This window comes from Chelonia mydas, chromosome 3, assembly GCF_015237465.2.
Source record: "Chelonia mydas isolate rCheMyd1 chromosome 3, rCheMyd1.pri.v2, whole genome shotgun sequence".
NCBI lineage: Eukaryota > Metazoa > Chordata > Testudines > Cheloniidae > Chelonia > Chelonia mydas.
The window spans coordinates 178,432,810-178,448,888 of NC_057851.1; the positions used below are offsets into that span (position 1 = coordinate 178,432,810).

At 43.7% G+C, this 16,079-nt stretch overlaps 1 protein-coding gene across 2 annotated transcripts in view; it reads left to right on the forward strand.

Moving 5' to 3' along the window:
• Positions 1-16,079, forward strand: part of EML6 (EMAP like 6) — a 329,709-nt gene that overhangs the window by 238,655 nt on the left and 74,975 nt on the right. For both annotated transcript variants that reach the window (XM_043543860.1, XM_037895940.2), the window contains exons 25-27: positions 13,858-13,946; positions 15,454-15,630; positions 15,754-15,955. In XM_043543860.1, coding sequence (XP_043399795.1) covers positions 13,858-13,946; positions 15,454-15,630; positions 15,754-15,955 — 468 coding nt within the window. The remainder of the gene's footprint in view (positions 1-13,857; positions 13,947-15,453; positions 15,631-15,753; positions 15,956-16,079) is intronic.

The following is a 16,079-nucleotide window of genomic DNA, read 5'->3' on the forward strand; positions in this document are numbered from 1 at the left end:
GTCCAGGTGTACTGGCGCCCTTTATAGGTAAAGGCAAACAAATATTGGCTATCAGGATGAATGAGAATGGAAAAGAAAGCTGAGCAAAGGTCCACAACAGTAAAGTGAGTGGCTGTTGGGGGAATGCAAGAAAGAATAGTAGTTGGGTTAGGAACCACTGGAAAGAATGGCAAGACAACAGCATTAACCCCACGTAGATCTTGAACAAACAGATGGGTGTTTTTTCCTGGTTTCTTTATGTGGAAAATAGGTGTATTACAAGAACTAGTAGTAGGAACAATAATACCCTGCTGTAACAAGGAATCCATTACTGGAGCTATTCCCTCCTCTGTTTCAGAGTGCAGTAGATATTGTGGTACCTGTGGAAGTGATTGAGAAGGATCAACAAAAATCTTAACTGGTTCGGCTGTTCGAATCTGCCCCACTTCATTTGCATGCCGAGACCAAAGATAAGAGGGCACTTGTGACAACAAGTGAACAAGATGAGGGCTGAGAGCTGCATGTGGTCTGGCTGGCACTGTTGTGTGCAGTGTAGCCGGCACCAGATTGGTATTCTCATCAGGAACTTGTAAGAATACGCCATCTGGTGTACAATAGATAGTACAGCCTAATTTACACAAAAGATCCCATCCCAACAAATTAACAGGAGAGGATGGGCTGAGTAAAAAGGCATGTTGATCAGAAAGGGGTCCCAGGGCAACAGAAAGGGGTTTTGTGACAGGATGTGGAACAGATTGGTTTGAAATACCAATGGCATTAATAGACAAGGATGACAAGGGAACAGAGGGAAACTCTAAAGATCTTAAGGCCGATCTGCTAGATCCAGTGTCCACAAGACGAGCAACAGATTGTCCTGCAATTTCACAATTTACATATGGGCCTTCTTGATTAATAGGAATTAAAGGATTCATGATGCAGTTACGTTCCCTCAAGCTGTCCTAATAAGAGTTGTTTTGTGGGGAAAAAACAGGTGCTTCAGGGTTTGGGAAAGGGGGTGGAGGATTTTGAGGCTGTCGGTTCAGGCATTCATTTCTCCAGTGTCCCTCCTGGCCACAAAAGTGGCATGCAGTGTTCCTTGTCGGGGCAGGATATGAGGGACCTCTCCCTCTCCCCCGACCTCGTCCTCATCTGCCCCTCATTACCCCATGGCCTCTATACTGATAAGTTTGCAACTGCAAGGCCAAGAGTTTTGTTTCAGAACTTTATTTTTTCTGCTCTATGCAAGCTGTACAATGGTTAGCAACTGTCACCAATTCAGAAAGAAGTTTAGTTTGCCAACCAATGCAGATAACCCTTAACTGCTGCTGAACCCTTGGTAAGAGTCCTTGAACAAAGGCAGCCCCCACTGCCTCTCTGGCATTGGTATCAGGCTGGGCAATTCCCGAATGTTGTTCAAATACCTTAGTTAGTCTAGCTAGATAATCGGCGGGGGATTCGCCTTTGTTCTGTTTACAGTTATTGATCTTTGTCCAATCCGTTTTCTTAGGGCAGACCTCCGGAATAGCGTTCAAGAGGAGATTCCTAGCCTCAGTCAGGGCATCTCCAATTCCGGGGTCAGCACCGGGCCATTGGGCCTGAGCAACTAGTCGTTGTTGAACCCCGGCTGGCAGAACTACTCGCAAGAGTTGGTTAACATCTGCCCATGATGGATTGTAACACTGAATCACTGTCCAGAGCTCCTCTCTAAACTTTTCTGGCTCCTCTCTAACATTAGGAAATTCCTTTACTAAATTTCTAAGGTCCCCTGGCGTCCCAGGGGCATGAACTGTAACCAAATTATTTCCATCACCCGGCAATTGTCTTAAGGGAACCTGAAACACTAATATCTGGCTCCTAGTGTGGTGGGAAAATGGGCTAGAAAAATCAGAGTCGGGTGAGCTGCTAGAGGGATCGGAACAAATCCTCGGCTGCTGATAGGGCGGCGAAGAGGAAGGCCCCCCTCCAGGAGAAAGAAAAATTTGTGTAGTCGATACATATGGCAGTGAGGTTTGTGCTGCCTCACGGAGATCATTAGAAGGCGCAACTTGTGGAGGGGAGGGAGGAGGCAATGGCTGCTGCCATGGAGCACTGCTGAAAAGATCCACAATGTCCTCAACGGCTTCATCCTCACTCTCAGTCTTGACTAATTGGGGATATAAAGGAGCTGAGGGAGTAGCTCGGGCAGGGAGGCATCCGGATTCTTTACATTTAGTTTTCAAATCCTGTACTTGAGTTTTTAATTTTTCCTGGGAGTCCTTCAGACTCCACACTCGAGACTCATGGAGTCTCTTTGTAGCTTCCTCCCACCAATAAACAACTTGTTCCCACTGTATATCAGGGATTTTGGGGGATTTAAGGGTTCCTCTGAGATATATGATTTTATCTAGATTGAAGGTACCTTCTAGTGGGAATTGTTTAGATGGATTATCACGCTGTAAAAACTCCTATTTTCTAAATACCTGCAGGTCCTAGGACCATAATGCACATACATGTAGTACGCAGGGGTACCCTTCAGTGGTGCGGGGGAATTCTTAGACTGTCCCCCACACATTTTGCAATCACACAGGGGAGTATCCTGTCCACTCAACGGGTCATATGGGACCCCTGTCCTTTCAGCGGCTCATAAATTAGGGAAGATTTTCACTCACACACCCCAAGAAAGGGTCCACTGGGTCACGGGTTCCACCGACGAGCGGCTTAAGTCTGGACCTGGTCAGCAGCTCATTAGTAAGGAAAGAATCTCCACTGGGTCACAAGGTTCAGCTGACCCCCCCTTGCTTTCAGAACTCCCACATGGGCGGCTGGAGTCAGCTTAAATCCTGGACTTGATCAGCAGTTCATACCCCCCTTCATTCATTCATACACACACATTCATTCCCCATATCCTGATGCATCTCATTTAACAATAACCTTAATTCTTTATGTCCGGACTTAATACAACCTTTCCCTTATTTGAGGTGGCCAAAACCACTCAGCACCTATGCATTAACCTTATTGAGGGCGGCAAGACTACTCCTTAGTACTGCATATAACTAACCTTATTGAGGGTGGCAAAACTAAATCCGCAGTACCACTTCAAACTAACCTTATTGAGGGCGGCAACAGTTCCTCAGTATCGCTTTGCATCTGATCTTGTTGCTTAATCAATAAGTTCGCATGGCATAAGCCCCAAAGTGACAGGCGGCCCCACGAGCAGTCCTCCTCCGAAACCCCAATAGAGATTTCAGAAGGTCTCTTACCTCTTTTGTGGTGCCATGGGGTACGAAGGGGAACGGTCTGCAGTAGTTGACGCTGTCTCAGCCGGGCGTTGCCGTCTGAGTCACGGCACCAAATTGTGGAAGAAAAACACAGTCTTCACTTTTAGGTTGTTTGCAACAAGTCAGAGACAATTTATTCTCAAGCAGTTGCAAGGGGGAGGGTGCGCACTGACAGGGATTCCCCCTTCCTAGGCAGGTCTCCGCATGATAAACAAGGCAAGCATTTATACCTTTTGTTACATATAATAATGATAAACTGCTGCATTTTGTTTATACATATTCCTTCCTGATATCTTACTTTTTCTCAGCAGTTCCTGCTACAGTCTGCATTCCATTCTTATCTAACACAAGGTCAAAACGGCATCTGTTACCATTTTCCCACTCGCTTCTCACTCACCCAGGCCCTGCCTTAAAGTCTCGCTTTATTAGAGTTAGAGTTAACCTGACTCTTACTCTATTTTTAAGAAAACTAAGATGTCTGCGTCCAAATCCCCTTTATTACTTCCACACTTGTACATTTCTATCCCTTAACCCACTTCTAGTGTATAACAAAGCAAAGGACAGTTCTACCTCATATAACTGAGCAGCATCAACTCAAAAAGATAACTTACCAGAGTTTCCCTTTCCTGCATCATGTGCACCAGAGATGGAGTGTTGGGACTGGCTCGAACCCTCCTGGGTCAAGAAGAGGTCCTGGCTTGCCACAGTACTGGACGACCCAGTCGCCTCTCCCATCTTGTCCTCCAACTTGACCTCCTCTTCCACCACTTTGTTCTCAGGATTGAATCCACTGTCCACTGTCTCTAGCTCCTCCCCATCCCCAAACTATCCCCAGGTCTCCTAGCAGTAGAGATGGGGTTGCCACCAAGGATAGCGTTCAACTCCTTATAGAAGCAGCAGGACTTCGGCACAGCACCAGAGTGACAGTTTGACTCCCTTGCCTTCTGGTACGCCTGCCTCAGCCCCTTTATCTTCACACAGCACTGATGTGTCTCCCATTTGTAACCCTTATCCAACATGCCACAAGAAATTTGACTGTAGGTATCAAAGTTCCTACGGCTGGAGCAGAGCTGGGATTGCACAGCCTCCTCTCCCCACAGTACCAGCAGATCCAACAACTTAGGTGTGCTCCAAAAAGGAGAGTATTTGCTGCATGGAGCCTCCAGGGTCAGCTAAGAAGATGCAATGTGAGCTGTCCATGCTGAGCAAACAGGAAGTGGAATTTCAAAAATTCCCAGGCCTTTAAATGGGGAGGGACGAATACCTGTGTACTTGGCTGCAGAACAGTGAAGTTTGAACTGCTGACCAGAGCTGATTGCGTCCTGGAGGCCATTTACAGTGACATAACCAAGCACAGTGTCTACACTGACACTTTGTCAATATAACTTTGCCGCAAAAAGCTCTATGCTTCTCATAGAAGTGGTTTTATTTTGTCAGTGAAGCAGAAGAGTTTTGTCGGCAGAAGGAGCATTGTAGTGTGTACAACTCCACTGTTTTGTTGACGAAAGCCGACTTTTGTCGACAAAACTCTGTAGTGTAGACAAGCACATTTTTACCCCAAAGTTCAATCTTTGGCAGCACTTGCTAGCCCCAAGGAGCTAGAAACCAGTCTTTCATGAAGCACCCGTGCTCATCAAGGTACCTCCTCAGTGAATGGACCCAGCGTGTCTTTTTCCACCCTGTTATCTACTGAATCAGTCTTTTGTCTTTATTCGCAGACAGGTGTCAAGGTTCCTTCTCCACCACCAAGCGTTTTAAACAAAGAACAGGGAAAGAGCCCATGTCATAAATATAAAGGGAAGGGTAACCACCTTTCTGTACACAGAACTATAAAATCCCTCCTGGCCAGAGGCAAAACCCTTTCACCTGTAAAGGGTTAAGAAGCTAAGATAACCTCGCTGGCACCTGACCAAAATGACCAATAAGGAGACAAGATACTTTCAAAACTGGAGGCGGGGGAACAAAGGGTCTGTCTGTCTGTGTGATGCTTTTGCCGGGAACAGATCGGGAATGCTCTTCATAACTCCTTAAGTTAGTAAGTAGCCAAGCGAGAAATGCGTTACTTTTCCTTTTGTTTAATGGCTGGTAAAATAGCTGTGCTGAAAGGAATGTATATTCCTGTTTTTGTGTCTTTTTGTAACTTAAGGTTTTGCCTAGAGGGATTCTCTATGTTTTGAATCTGATTACCCTGTAAGGTATTTACCATCCTGATTTACGGAGGTGATTCTTTTACCTTTTCTTTAATTAAAATTCTTCTTTTAAGAACCTGATTGCTTTTTCAAGATCCAAGAGTTTGGGTCTGTGTTCACCTGTACAAATTGGTGAGGATTCTTATCAAGCCTTCCCAAGGAAAGGGGGTGTAGGGCTTGGGGGGATATTTTGGGGGGAAGACGTCTCCAAGTAGGCTCTTTCCCTGTTCTTTGTTTAACACGCTTGGTTGTGGCAGCATAGGGTTCCCCACGTGGAACTCGCTGAAAAAGGAACCTCAATGAAGAAAGCCCTCTGTGAAGAAAGAAGTGGTTCGGGACTATTTAGAAAAGCTGGACATGCACAAGTCTATGGGGCCGGATGAGTTGCATCCGAGAGTGCTAAAGGAATTGGCGGATGTGATTGCAGAGCCATTGGCCATTATCTTTGAAAACTCATGGCGATCAGGGGAAGTCCCGGAAGACTGGAAAAAGGCTAATGTAGTGCCAATCTTTAAAAAAGGGAAGAAGGAGGATCCTGGGAACTACAGGCCAGTCAGCCTCACTTCAGTCCCTGGAAAAATCATGGAGCAGGTCCTCAAGGAATCAATTCTGAAGCACTTAGATGAGAGGAAAGTGATCAGGAACAGTTAGCATGGATTCACCAAGGGCAAGTCATGCCTGACTAATCTAATTGCCTTCTATGATGAGATAACTGGTTCTGTGGATGAAGGGAAAGCAATGGATGTGTTATTCCTTGACTTTAGCAAAGCTTTTGACACGGTCTCCCACAGTATTCTTGCCAGCAAGTTAAAGAAGTATGGGCTGGATGAATGGATTATAAGGTGGATAGAAAGTTGGCTAGATTGTTGGGCTCAACGGGTAGTGATCAATGGCTCCATGTCTAGTTGGCAGCCGGTATCTAGCGGAGTGCCCCAGGGGTTGGTACTGGGGCTGGTTTTGTTCAATATCTTCATAAATGATCTGGAGGATGGTGTGGATTGCACCCTCAGCAAGTTTGCGGATGACGCTAAACTGGGAGGAGAGGTAGATACGCTGGAGGGTAGGGATAGGATACAGAGGGACCTAGACAAATTGGAGGATTGGGCCAAAAGAAATCTGATGAGGTTCAACAAGGACAAGTGCAGAGTCCTGCGCTTAGGATGGAAGAATCCAATGCACCGCTACAGACTAGGGACCGAATGGCTAGGCAGCAGTTCTGCAGAGAAGGACCTAGGGGTTACAGTGGACGAGAAGCTGGATATGAGTCAACAGTGTGCCCTTGTTGCCAAGAAGGCTAACAGCATTTTGGGCTGTATAAGTAGGGGCATTGCCAGCAGATCGAGGGACGTGATCATTCCCCTCTATTCGACATTGGTGAGGCCTCGTCTGGAGTACTGTGTCCAGTTTTGGGCCCCACACTACAAGAAGGATGTGGAAAAATTGGAAAGAGTCCAGCAAAGGGCAACAAAAATGATTGGGGGTCTGGAACACATGAGTTATGAGGAGAGTCTGAGGGAACTGGGATTGTTTAGTCTACGGAAGAGAAGAATGAGGGGGGATTTGATAGCTGCTTTTAACTACCTGAAAGGTGGATCCAAAGAGGATGGATCTAGACTATTCTCAGTGATAGCAGATGACAGGACAAGGAGTAATGGTCTCAAGTTGCAGTGGGGGAGATTTAGGTTGGATATTAGGAAAAACTTTTTCACTAGGAGGGTGGTGAAACACTGGAATGCGTTACCTAGGGAGGTGGTGGAATCCCCTTCCTTAGAAGTTTTTAAGGTCAGGCTTGACAAAGCCCTGGCTGGGATGATTTATTTGGGGATTGGTCCTGCTTTGAGCAGGGGGTTGGACTAGATGACCTCCAGAGGTCCCTTCCAACTCTGATATTCTATGATTCTATGATGGGGAGTTGCTGGAGAGGGGCTTTGACCTGGCCTTGGGGTTTTCCCACTCTTTGGCACACCTCACAAGACCGACATAGGTAGAAACATCCTTGCCCATTCCCTCCCAGTGGAACGACTTTCCCAAATGGTCTTTGGTTCTGTTCACCCCAGCATGGCCACTAGGATGATTGTGGGCTTAGCTTAATAGCTTTACTCGGAACTTAGTTGGAACTACCAACTGTCTCTGAGGATGCCAGTCTTCCTGGTGTCCACCAGAAAGAGTTTTCTTGTATAAAAGTCCTCTTTCTACAACAAACTGATTAGAAGAGCTGAGAGGTGTTGGGTTGCTCCATGCCGCCATCCAAGCTCTCTGGAGGCTTTCGTCTGCTTCCTGTTTGGTCTGGAACTGTTCCCTTGATGCTGGAGACATCAGTTCCTCATTGGATTGTGGACCTGGGCTTGGTTCCTCTGGAAGCAATGCAGGTGATGGGGTTGTTTTCGTTGACTGTGAACCGCTGTCCACTGGTGCACTATGTTGGGTTTCAGGCTCCGGCTGAGCCTCTTGTGTAGGGTCGTATGCTGCTGCTGCCGGTGCAGGTTCAGTGGGGCCCTCTGGTGTTGGAGTTGCAAGTACTGGATTCAGTGCTGGGAATGGTTCTGGTGCTGGTTGTTCCGCCAGTTCCAGTTCTGGGACTGGCTTTGTCTGGGTCTCTGTGACTGGATCCACTACTGCTGTTGCAGACATTGGCATGGGTTCTGGTTCCATCACCTCTGACCGGGTCCTGGTAGAAGTTTCCGGAACAGAGCTAGGTGTGACAGCTTGCTTAGCCTGGCTGTGGATGACCATTCCCACCCTCTTGGCTAGCTTCACATGATTGGCTAAGTCTTCTCCCAACAGCATGGGGATGGGATAATCATCATAGACTGCAAAAGTCCACGTTCCTGACCAGCCCTTGTACTGGACAGGCAATTTGGCTGTAGGCAAGTCAAAAGAGTTTGACTTGAAGGGTTGAATCGTCTCGTGGACCTCTGGGTCGATTAAACTGGGGTCCACTAAGGAAGCAGGAATAGCCGACACTTGTGCTCCAGTGTCCCTCCATACTGTGACCTTCTTTCCACCCACACTCACTGTTTCTCTCCGCTCTGAGGTATCTGGGAGGTATGTGGGCCTGAGGACCTCTGGTGTGATTCTGGTGCAATGAACTGTAATCTGTTGGGGTTCTTGGGGCAGTGGATCTTTACATGCCCCAGCTCGTTACATTTAAAACATCGTCCAGCTGATGGGTCATTGGGGCAAGGTGGGTTGCTGGAGAACGTTGTGGCGGGATGCAGAGGTGTCTGGAGTGTTCCTTGGTGTGTAGTTGGGGCCTTGGGCTGCCCCCGGTAGTAGAGGGTGGTCTGAATGTGTCCCTTCTGGTATCCACTCCAATTGCAACCAGGGTTGTTTTTCTCTCCTCCCGCCACCCGTTTTGTTCTGGTTTGTCCCGCCTCTCTGGCGGTCTGGGACTGCTTGTATTGATCAGCATAAGAAGCAAGACTTTCTGCTGAGTCCATTTTCTTATCCCATAAACACTGTTTTATTTCCTCCTTGGACATATTCAGGAATTGCTCCTGAGTCATCAAATCACACATTCCTTCAAAGCTAGTTACACCCCTTCCTTTGACCCATTTATCTAACAGATCCTTCATCTGGTTTATATAAGCCACATTACTTCGTCCAGGTCCTCTCTTAAGGGCTCTAAATTTTACTCTGGTTTCAGAGTAGCAGCTGCGTTAGTCTGTATCCGCAAAAAGAAAAGGAGGACTTGTGGCACCTTAGAGACTAACAAATTTATTTGAGCATAAGCTTTCATTAGCTACAGCTCACTTTACTGTGTAAGTTTTAGGTGTAACTTGAAATTGTTTTAAAACCAAATCCTTGAATTTATTATAGTCAGAAGCCTCATCAATAGGCATCTTGAATATGTCCAGAGCTTTTTCAGTCAATTTTGCGACGAATGTGGTCATCTTGTGAGCTTCAGGAATTTTATGGAGTGTGCACAGTCTCTCAAAGGTGAGAAAATATTCAGCAATATCACTGGATTCATCATACTGTGGACATAGTCGCTCCCATTTGTGGATTGCTGGGGAAGGATTGTTAGGGTTATTCGGTATATTCTGCTGAGCCTTTGCCTTCTCCATCTCCAGTGCATGCTTCCTCTCTTTTTCCTTCTCCTCCATTTCTTTTTCCTTTGCCTCCATTTGTCTCCTGTGAGCAGCCTCCATTTCTTTTTTTTTTGCCTCCATTTTCATCTTTCTGAGTTATACCCGTCTTTCATGTTCCTTTTGTTTTTCCTCAGCCTCAAAGCTGGTTAATTACAACTTCTGTTGAACAGTGCAGTCTGTCATCCTAACCTCTCTGTTTTTAACTAACTTTACACCCGAGAGTTAGAAAGAAAACAAAACAAAACAAAAAAACTGGCTTGTAAAATTTTGCTGTGCTGTAACCTGATACTTTTTTTCCTGTTAGCTGTTCTCAGCCTACAGAAAAATCCTTTTGTTATGCCTGCTGCTCTGTCCCCCAGGCAGAGAGACAGAATCTACAGCTGCAATCACCTTTTACAAAACCTTTTAAAATCCTGCTGTGCTTCCGGTTCAAAATGATCTGAAAATGATCCCACCGCTCTGCCACCATGTCAAGATTCCTTCCCCACTCTGAACTCTAGGGTACAGATGTGGGACCTGCATGAAAGACCCCCTAAGCTTATTTTTACCAGCTTAGGTTAAACACTTCCCCAAGGTACAAACTTTGCCTTATCCTTGAACCGTATGCCACCACCACCAAGCGTGTTAAACAAAGAACAGGGAAAGAGCCCACTCAGAGATCTCTTCCCCCAAAATATCCCCCCAAGCCCTACACTCCCTTTCCTTGGGAAGGCTTGATAAGAATCCTCACCAATTTGTACAGGTGAACACAGACCCAAACCCTTGGATCTTGAAAAAGCAATCGGGTTCTTAAAAGAAGAATTTTAATTAAAGAAAAGGTAAAAGAATCACCTCCGTAAAATCAGGATGGTAAATACCTTACAGGGTAATCAGATTCAAAATATAGAGAATCCCTCTAGGCAAAACCTTAAGTTACAAAAAGACACAAAAACAGGAATATACATTCCATCCAGCACAGCTTATTTTACCAGCCATTAAACAAAAGTAAATCTAATGCATTTCTAGCTAGATTACTTACTAACTTAACAGGAGTTGTAAGTCTGCATTCCTGATCTGTTCCCGGCAAAAGCATCACACAGACAGACAGACCCTTTGTTCCCCCCCCTCCAGTTTTGAAAGTATCTTGTCTCCTTATTGGTCATTTTGGTCAGGTGCCAGTTAGGTTACCTTAGCTTCTTAACCCTTTACAGGTGAAAGGGTTTTGCCTCTGGCCAGGAGCGATTTTATAGCACTGTATACAGAAAGGTGGTTACTCTTCCCTTTATATTTATGACACAGGGCAACCCCCCCGCTGTCATATTGTTTCTTTTCACTTTCAAGTGGTTTTGATGTTTTTATAGTTTATCTTTGAGATTTTTCCATTGACTTTTAAGGGTTGGTGCAAAGGTGGGCAATCGAACAATACATTACATAATTAGCTAGCCAGGGAGGGGTGGCAACTCCCTCCTGCCTGAATGGGCCATCACTGAGGCATATGATTCCCAGGTGACTCACTTTTACCCCATAACTGTAAGCATAATTTTCAATATAGTTACAATATTCTTTAAATATTACCAGTACACACATCTCGCAATGATTATGAGTATTGATAAGTTGCAAGCTTTCAGTACAGGCCTCATATATTACCCTTTATGGATAAATACACTGAAAGTGGTGTATTTGGTGTAGTGAATTTCTCAGGTCTGAGACAGGAGTTGCTTGTAAAGAACTGTGAACCCTTTGCCAGTGGGCACCAGGGGGCCTAGTGTTACAACATGTATAGCAGATAATGCCTGTCTTAAGAATAGGGACTGAAATCCCTTTAAGTATCTTTAAAATTATTTGGAGATGATCTATCTGCTGAGATTTTGAAGGAACACATATGAAAGGACACCGTTAGCTCCTTTTTTGTTGTTGATTTTACTCCCCATTATTTCTACTACTACCTAGAAGATGTAGGCGAGCATTCATTTCCATTACATCTTTTGCCTTTTCCCTGAAGCTCATGCTGATTTACCCCCTTCCCCGCTGTATTTGTAATGGTCTTGAAAGCAACATGGCTTCCGAAAAAATATTGTCTACTTCATCCACAGGTTATTTGGTCATACTGTTCAACATAGTAGAGAAGAATAAAATAGATGATCAGATACTACAGTGATGGGCAGCAATATAACTCCCCCCCCCCCCCCCCAGTAGATAGAATAATCCCTACATGGCAAAAAATAATGAGTGACATTCTATGACCCTAGTTATGCAAAAGGTCAGACAAGATGACCTCCTGTGGCCTTAACATCTATTGCCTCATACTGTATTCTTCCTTGTTTGGGTCCTGCCATCATCTGTGACTCCAGCAGAACTGAACATGGCTCTTGGAATAATGGGCCACATCCTCCGTTGAAGTAAATCAACATGACTCCATTAGAACTACACTATTTACACTGGCTGAGGATCTAATCCAGTGTTTCTTAGTTAATAACTGCTTCCCTTATAAAACTACACTATTTAGATACTGGAAAACCTCTTTCATAATAAATTCCCAAGTGAATTTTTAAAAAATAACTTAATTTTTGACCAACTTTTAAATTTGTGGGTGCTGCCTTCAATTTCTGGTTGAGACTTATACAGGAGGGTGTTGTTCCTGATGACAAGTGGGCAGACTATCCAGGCAGCACACATGCAGCTGATAAATATATTCCCAGTATCTGCCTAGGAGTAAGAAAATGTTTTGCTCCTGCTTGAAGGCTCTAGCACAGTAGATGGGGGAGGGTGGCAGATTTCTAGCACTGCCAGAGGTCAGCTACCTTATGTTGTTTTTCCTCCATCAATGGAAGGGGTGAAGAAGCCTTTCAGACCCTGAGCATCCCAGCTCTTTACCAATCAAGGGAAGCTCCAGAGTCATTTTATAGTGGCCTACAGGACCCCTGTAACTTTTCAGCAATAGATTTATTTTAGAAATCTGTCTTTCTTGCTGTTTCAGTTATATCATAAAACTCAAATTTAAGGCAGCCTGTTTATTTTTTCTGTTTCTCCCCTTCTTGCCCAATGGCTTACTAATGAACCAATCCCTGCAACAAATCCTGTTGCCATCTCTGTCTGCATATGTATTCAAGGGACACCATTATAGGACCTAATCACATCAGCCATTCCATCAGGAGCTCGTTCAGCTGCACATCTACCAATGTGATATATGCCATCCTGTGCCAGCAGTTCCCCTCTGCCATGTACATTGGCCAAACCAGACAGTCTCTACGCAAAAGAATAAATGGACACAAATCAGACATCAAGAATTGTAACATTCAAAAACCAGTAGGAGAGCACTTCATTCTCCCTGGAAATTCAATAAGAGACTTAAAAGTGGCAATTTTTCAAAAAAACTTCAAAAACAGATTTCGATGGGAAACTGCAGAACTGGAATTAATTTGCAAACTGGACACCATCAAATTAGGCCTGAATAAAGACTGGGAATAGATGGGTCACTACAAAAAGTAATTTTCCCTCTGCTGATACTTACACTTTCTTTTCAACTGTTGAGAAAAGGTCACTTCCACCTTAATTGAATTGGCCTCGTTAGCATTGACCCCCCACTTGGTAAGGCAACTCCCATCTTTTCATGTGGTGTAATATATATACTGCTTACTGTATTTTTCACTCCATACATCTGATGAAGTGGGTTTTACCATGAAAGCTTACGCTCAAATAAATTTGTTAGTCTCTAAGGTGCCACAAGGACTCCTCGTTGTTTTTGCTGATACAGACTAACACGGCTACCACTCTGAAATAATGTACATTCAGTTTCACATAAGCCTGCCTAATTGTTAGCATACAATTTGGATCACATTCGTAATGTTTGTATTCAAGGATTGTTTGTTATACATTTGTATAGGGCAGTGCTCTAATAGAGAGAGAGAGAGATTTATAACTTTTTTTAAATCACCGTACAGCCATCTGTAAAATAATCATGAAAATTACATCTGTTCATCTTCATTTACCATGATAATGAAAACACTAATAAAATATTACGTACATTGGGTGAATAGAGTTTTGCAAGGTTCTTATATGAAGTCTCACATTTAGGACTTGATCCAGCAAAGTGCTAAGCACCTCTGAGGCTACTCAGCACCATGTGTCACTTGGCCCGTACTCTGTTGTTTGTGAGTAGTATCTAAACAACCATTTTTAGAAACTGAATTGGACTGTATTTATATTAGTGCTCTGTAGGTCATTCTTATCATTTTGTCACAAATACCTATGTAGGATGTGCATTCAAGTTTTTCATAACACCTCATCACTCAATAAAAAAGGCACTTCATAATATTCCAAATCATGTATAAAATAAATAATAAACTCGTATTTCACGTACAGGAAAGTTATTGCAAGTCAATTCTGGTGCCAAAGAACAGCTATTTTTTGAAGCACCAAGAGGAAAAAGACATATTATAAGAGCTGCTGAGGTATGGATCATACTAATTACATTTTCTGAATACTTCACTCAGTACTAACTTGAAGGTTTTACATTGTGAATGTTATTATATGATATTGCTGAAAATTAGTGTATTACTTATTTAAATGGTATGTCTTCTTCATATACCTTCCCCTATGCTACCACGCTTTCAAGTTTACAAAGTGCTTCACAGACATTAGTGAATCTTCACAACAGCCCTGTGAAGTAGACCTTTGTAAGTATTATAACATACAAATGTTACATATACAAAAGTTAATCCTTATAATGGATATAATTAGAACTGCTTAATCACTCAGTATCACACCTTTCATAACAGCTACATTACTCTAAGCCAGGGATCGGCAACGTTTGGCACGTGGCCTGCCAGGGTAAGCCCCCTGGTGGGCCGGGCGGGTTTGTTTATCTGCCGTGTCAGCAGGTTCAGCCAATCGCAGCTCCCACTGGCTGTGGTTCGCCGCTCCAGGCCAATGGGGGCTGCGGGAAGCAGTGCAGGCCAAGGGATGTGCTGGCCACCGCTTCCCACAGCCCTCGTTGGTCTGGAACGGCGAACCGTGGCCAGTGGGAGCTGTGATCGGCCAAACCTGTGAACGTGGCATGTAAACAAACTGTCCCGGCCCGCCAAGGGGCTTACCCTGGCGGGCCACATGCCAAAGGTTGCCGATCCCTGCTCTAAGCACTTAACAAACATTAGTATTTCAAAATTAGAACCATTTCAGATAAGCACTTAATTCAGATCTGATCACATATTGTAAATATTGTGGGTGAGATTTTCAAAAGTACTTGGCATTGAACTAACTTTTCTCTCTCATTGAAATAAATTGAAAAATAGATTAAAAAGTACAGATTTACTAAAATTCTCACAATAAATCTCAGAATGAAACTATATGAGTGCAGGAGAGACAACACCAAATTTTCCATCACCTGCAATATCTGCAGGTGCATCCATTTGTTCTTTTAGAAGAAGGATTTATGTGCAAATATATATTTGTGCATTTCAGACAAGTTATTCCACATAATCTCTTTGCATGAACAATCACTTCTTTTGTATTTAATCTGTGTGCAGGCAATTTAAGTGCAATTTAGGAAGCTACTTTTAAAAATATGTGGCCTCATTTTAAGGGATGCTGAACACCTGCAACTCTTAATGAGAGCTGCCAATATTCATCACCTCTGAAAATCTCTAAACAGTTTAAATCCAAATGATAATGACCAATGATCTCTCCCTGGAGAATAAAAAATGTATAGCAAAAAAGTAAAATTCCAGGAACTCTACCTTGTAGTATAGCAGTTTTAATAAAGGACATAAATGATATTTAGCATTAATCAACTGGAAATAAACACTCTGTAAGCTAACAAAAAGAAAAAATAATTTTGGCCAAGCCCATATGCAAGTTGATCTGTTTGTTAGTATCACAGTTCAAGAGAAAATTGTAACAACTAAAGCAGTGTATTAGACATTTGTCAAGATACTTTGTTTTGGGAATTTTTGTTTCCAGATAGAGAAGATTGAATGGGATACCTGGACATGTGTTCTTGGTCCTACTTGTGAAGGAATCTGGCCCATGCATAGTGATGTCACTGTTGTAAATGCAGCTACTCTTACAAAAGATGGTTCACTGTTAGCTACAGGAGATGACTTTGGTTTTGTGAAGCTTTTTTCATATCCTGTAAAGGTAATAAATAGTATTTACTCATCAGATTAGAAGCCATGCTGGAAATGGTAGTGGGGAAGATTTCTGTAGGAAAATGTGAAAAATGAATAGTTTAAGTGATAACGTGTATTCTTTTTATTGCAGGGGCAACGTGCTAAGTTCAAGAAGTATGTGGGTCATAGTGCCCATGTAACCAACGTTCGATGGTTACATAATGATTCTGTGCTACTGACTGTAGGTGGTGCAGATACTGCTTTGATGATCTGGACTAGGGAGTTTGTGGGCATCCAAGAGAGTAAACTGGTTGACAGTGAGGAGTCAGATACAGATGCAGAAGAGGATGGAGGTAAAAGCAGAATATGAAAAATACATATTAAATTTAGTCCTGATCTCACAAAGACTCACATACATTCTTAACTTTAAGCATATGAGGAATCCCATTGAGTTCAATGGGACTCCTCGTGCTTAAA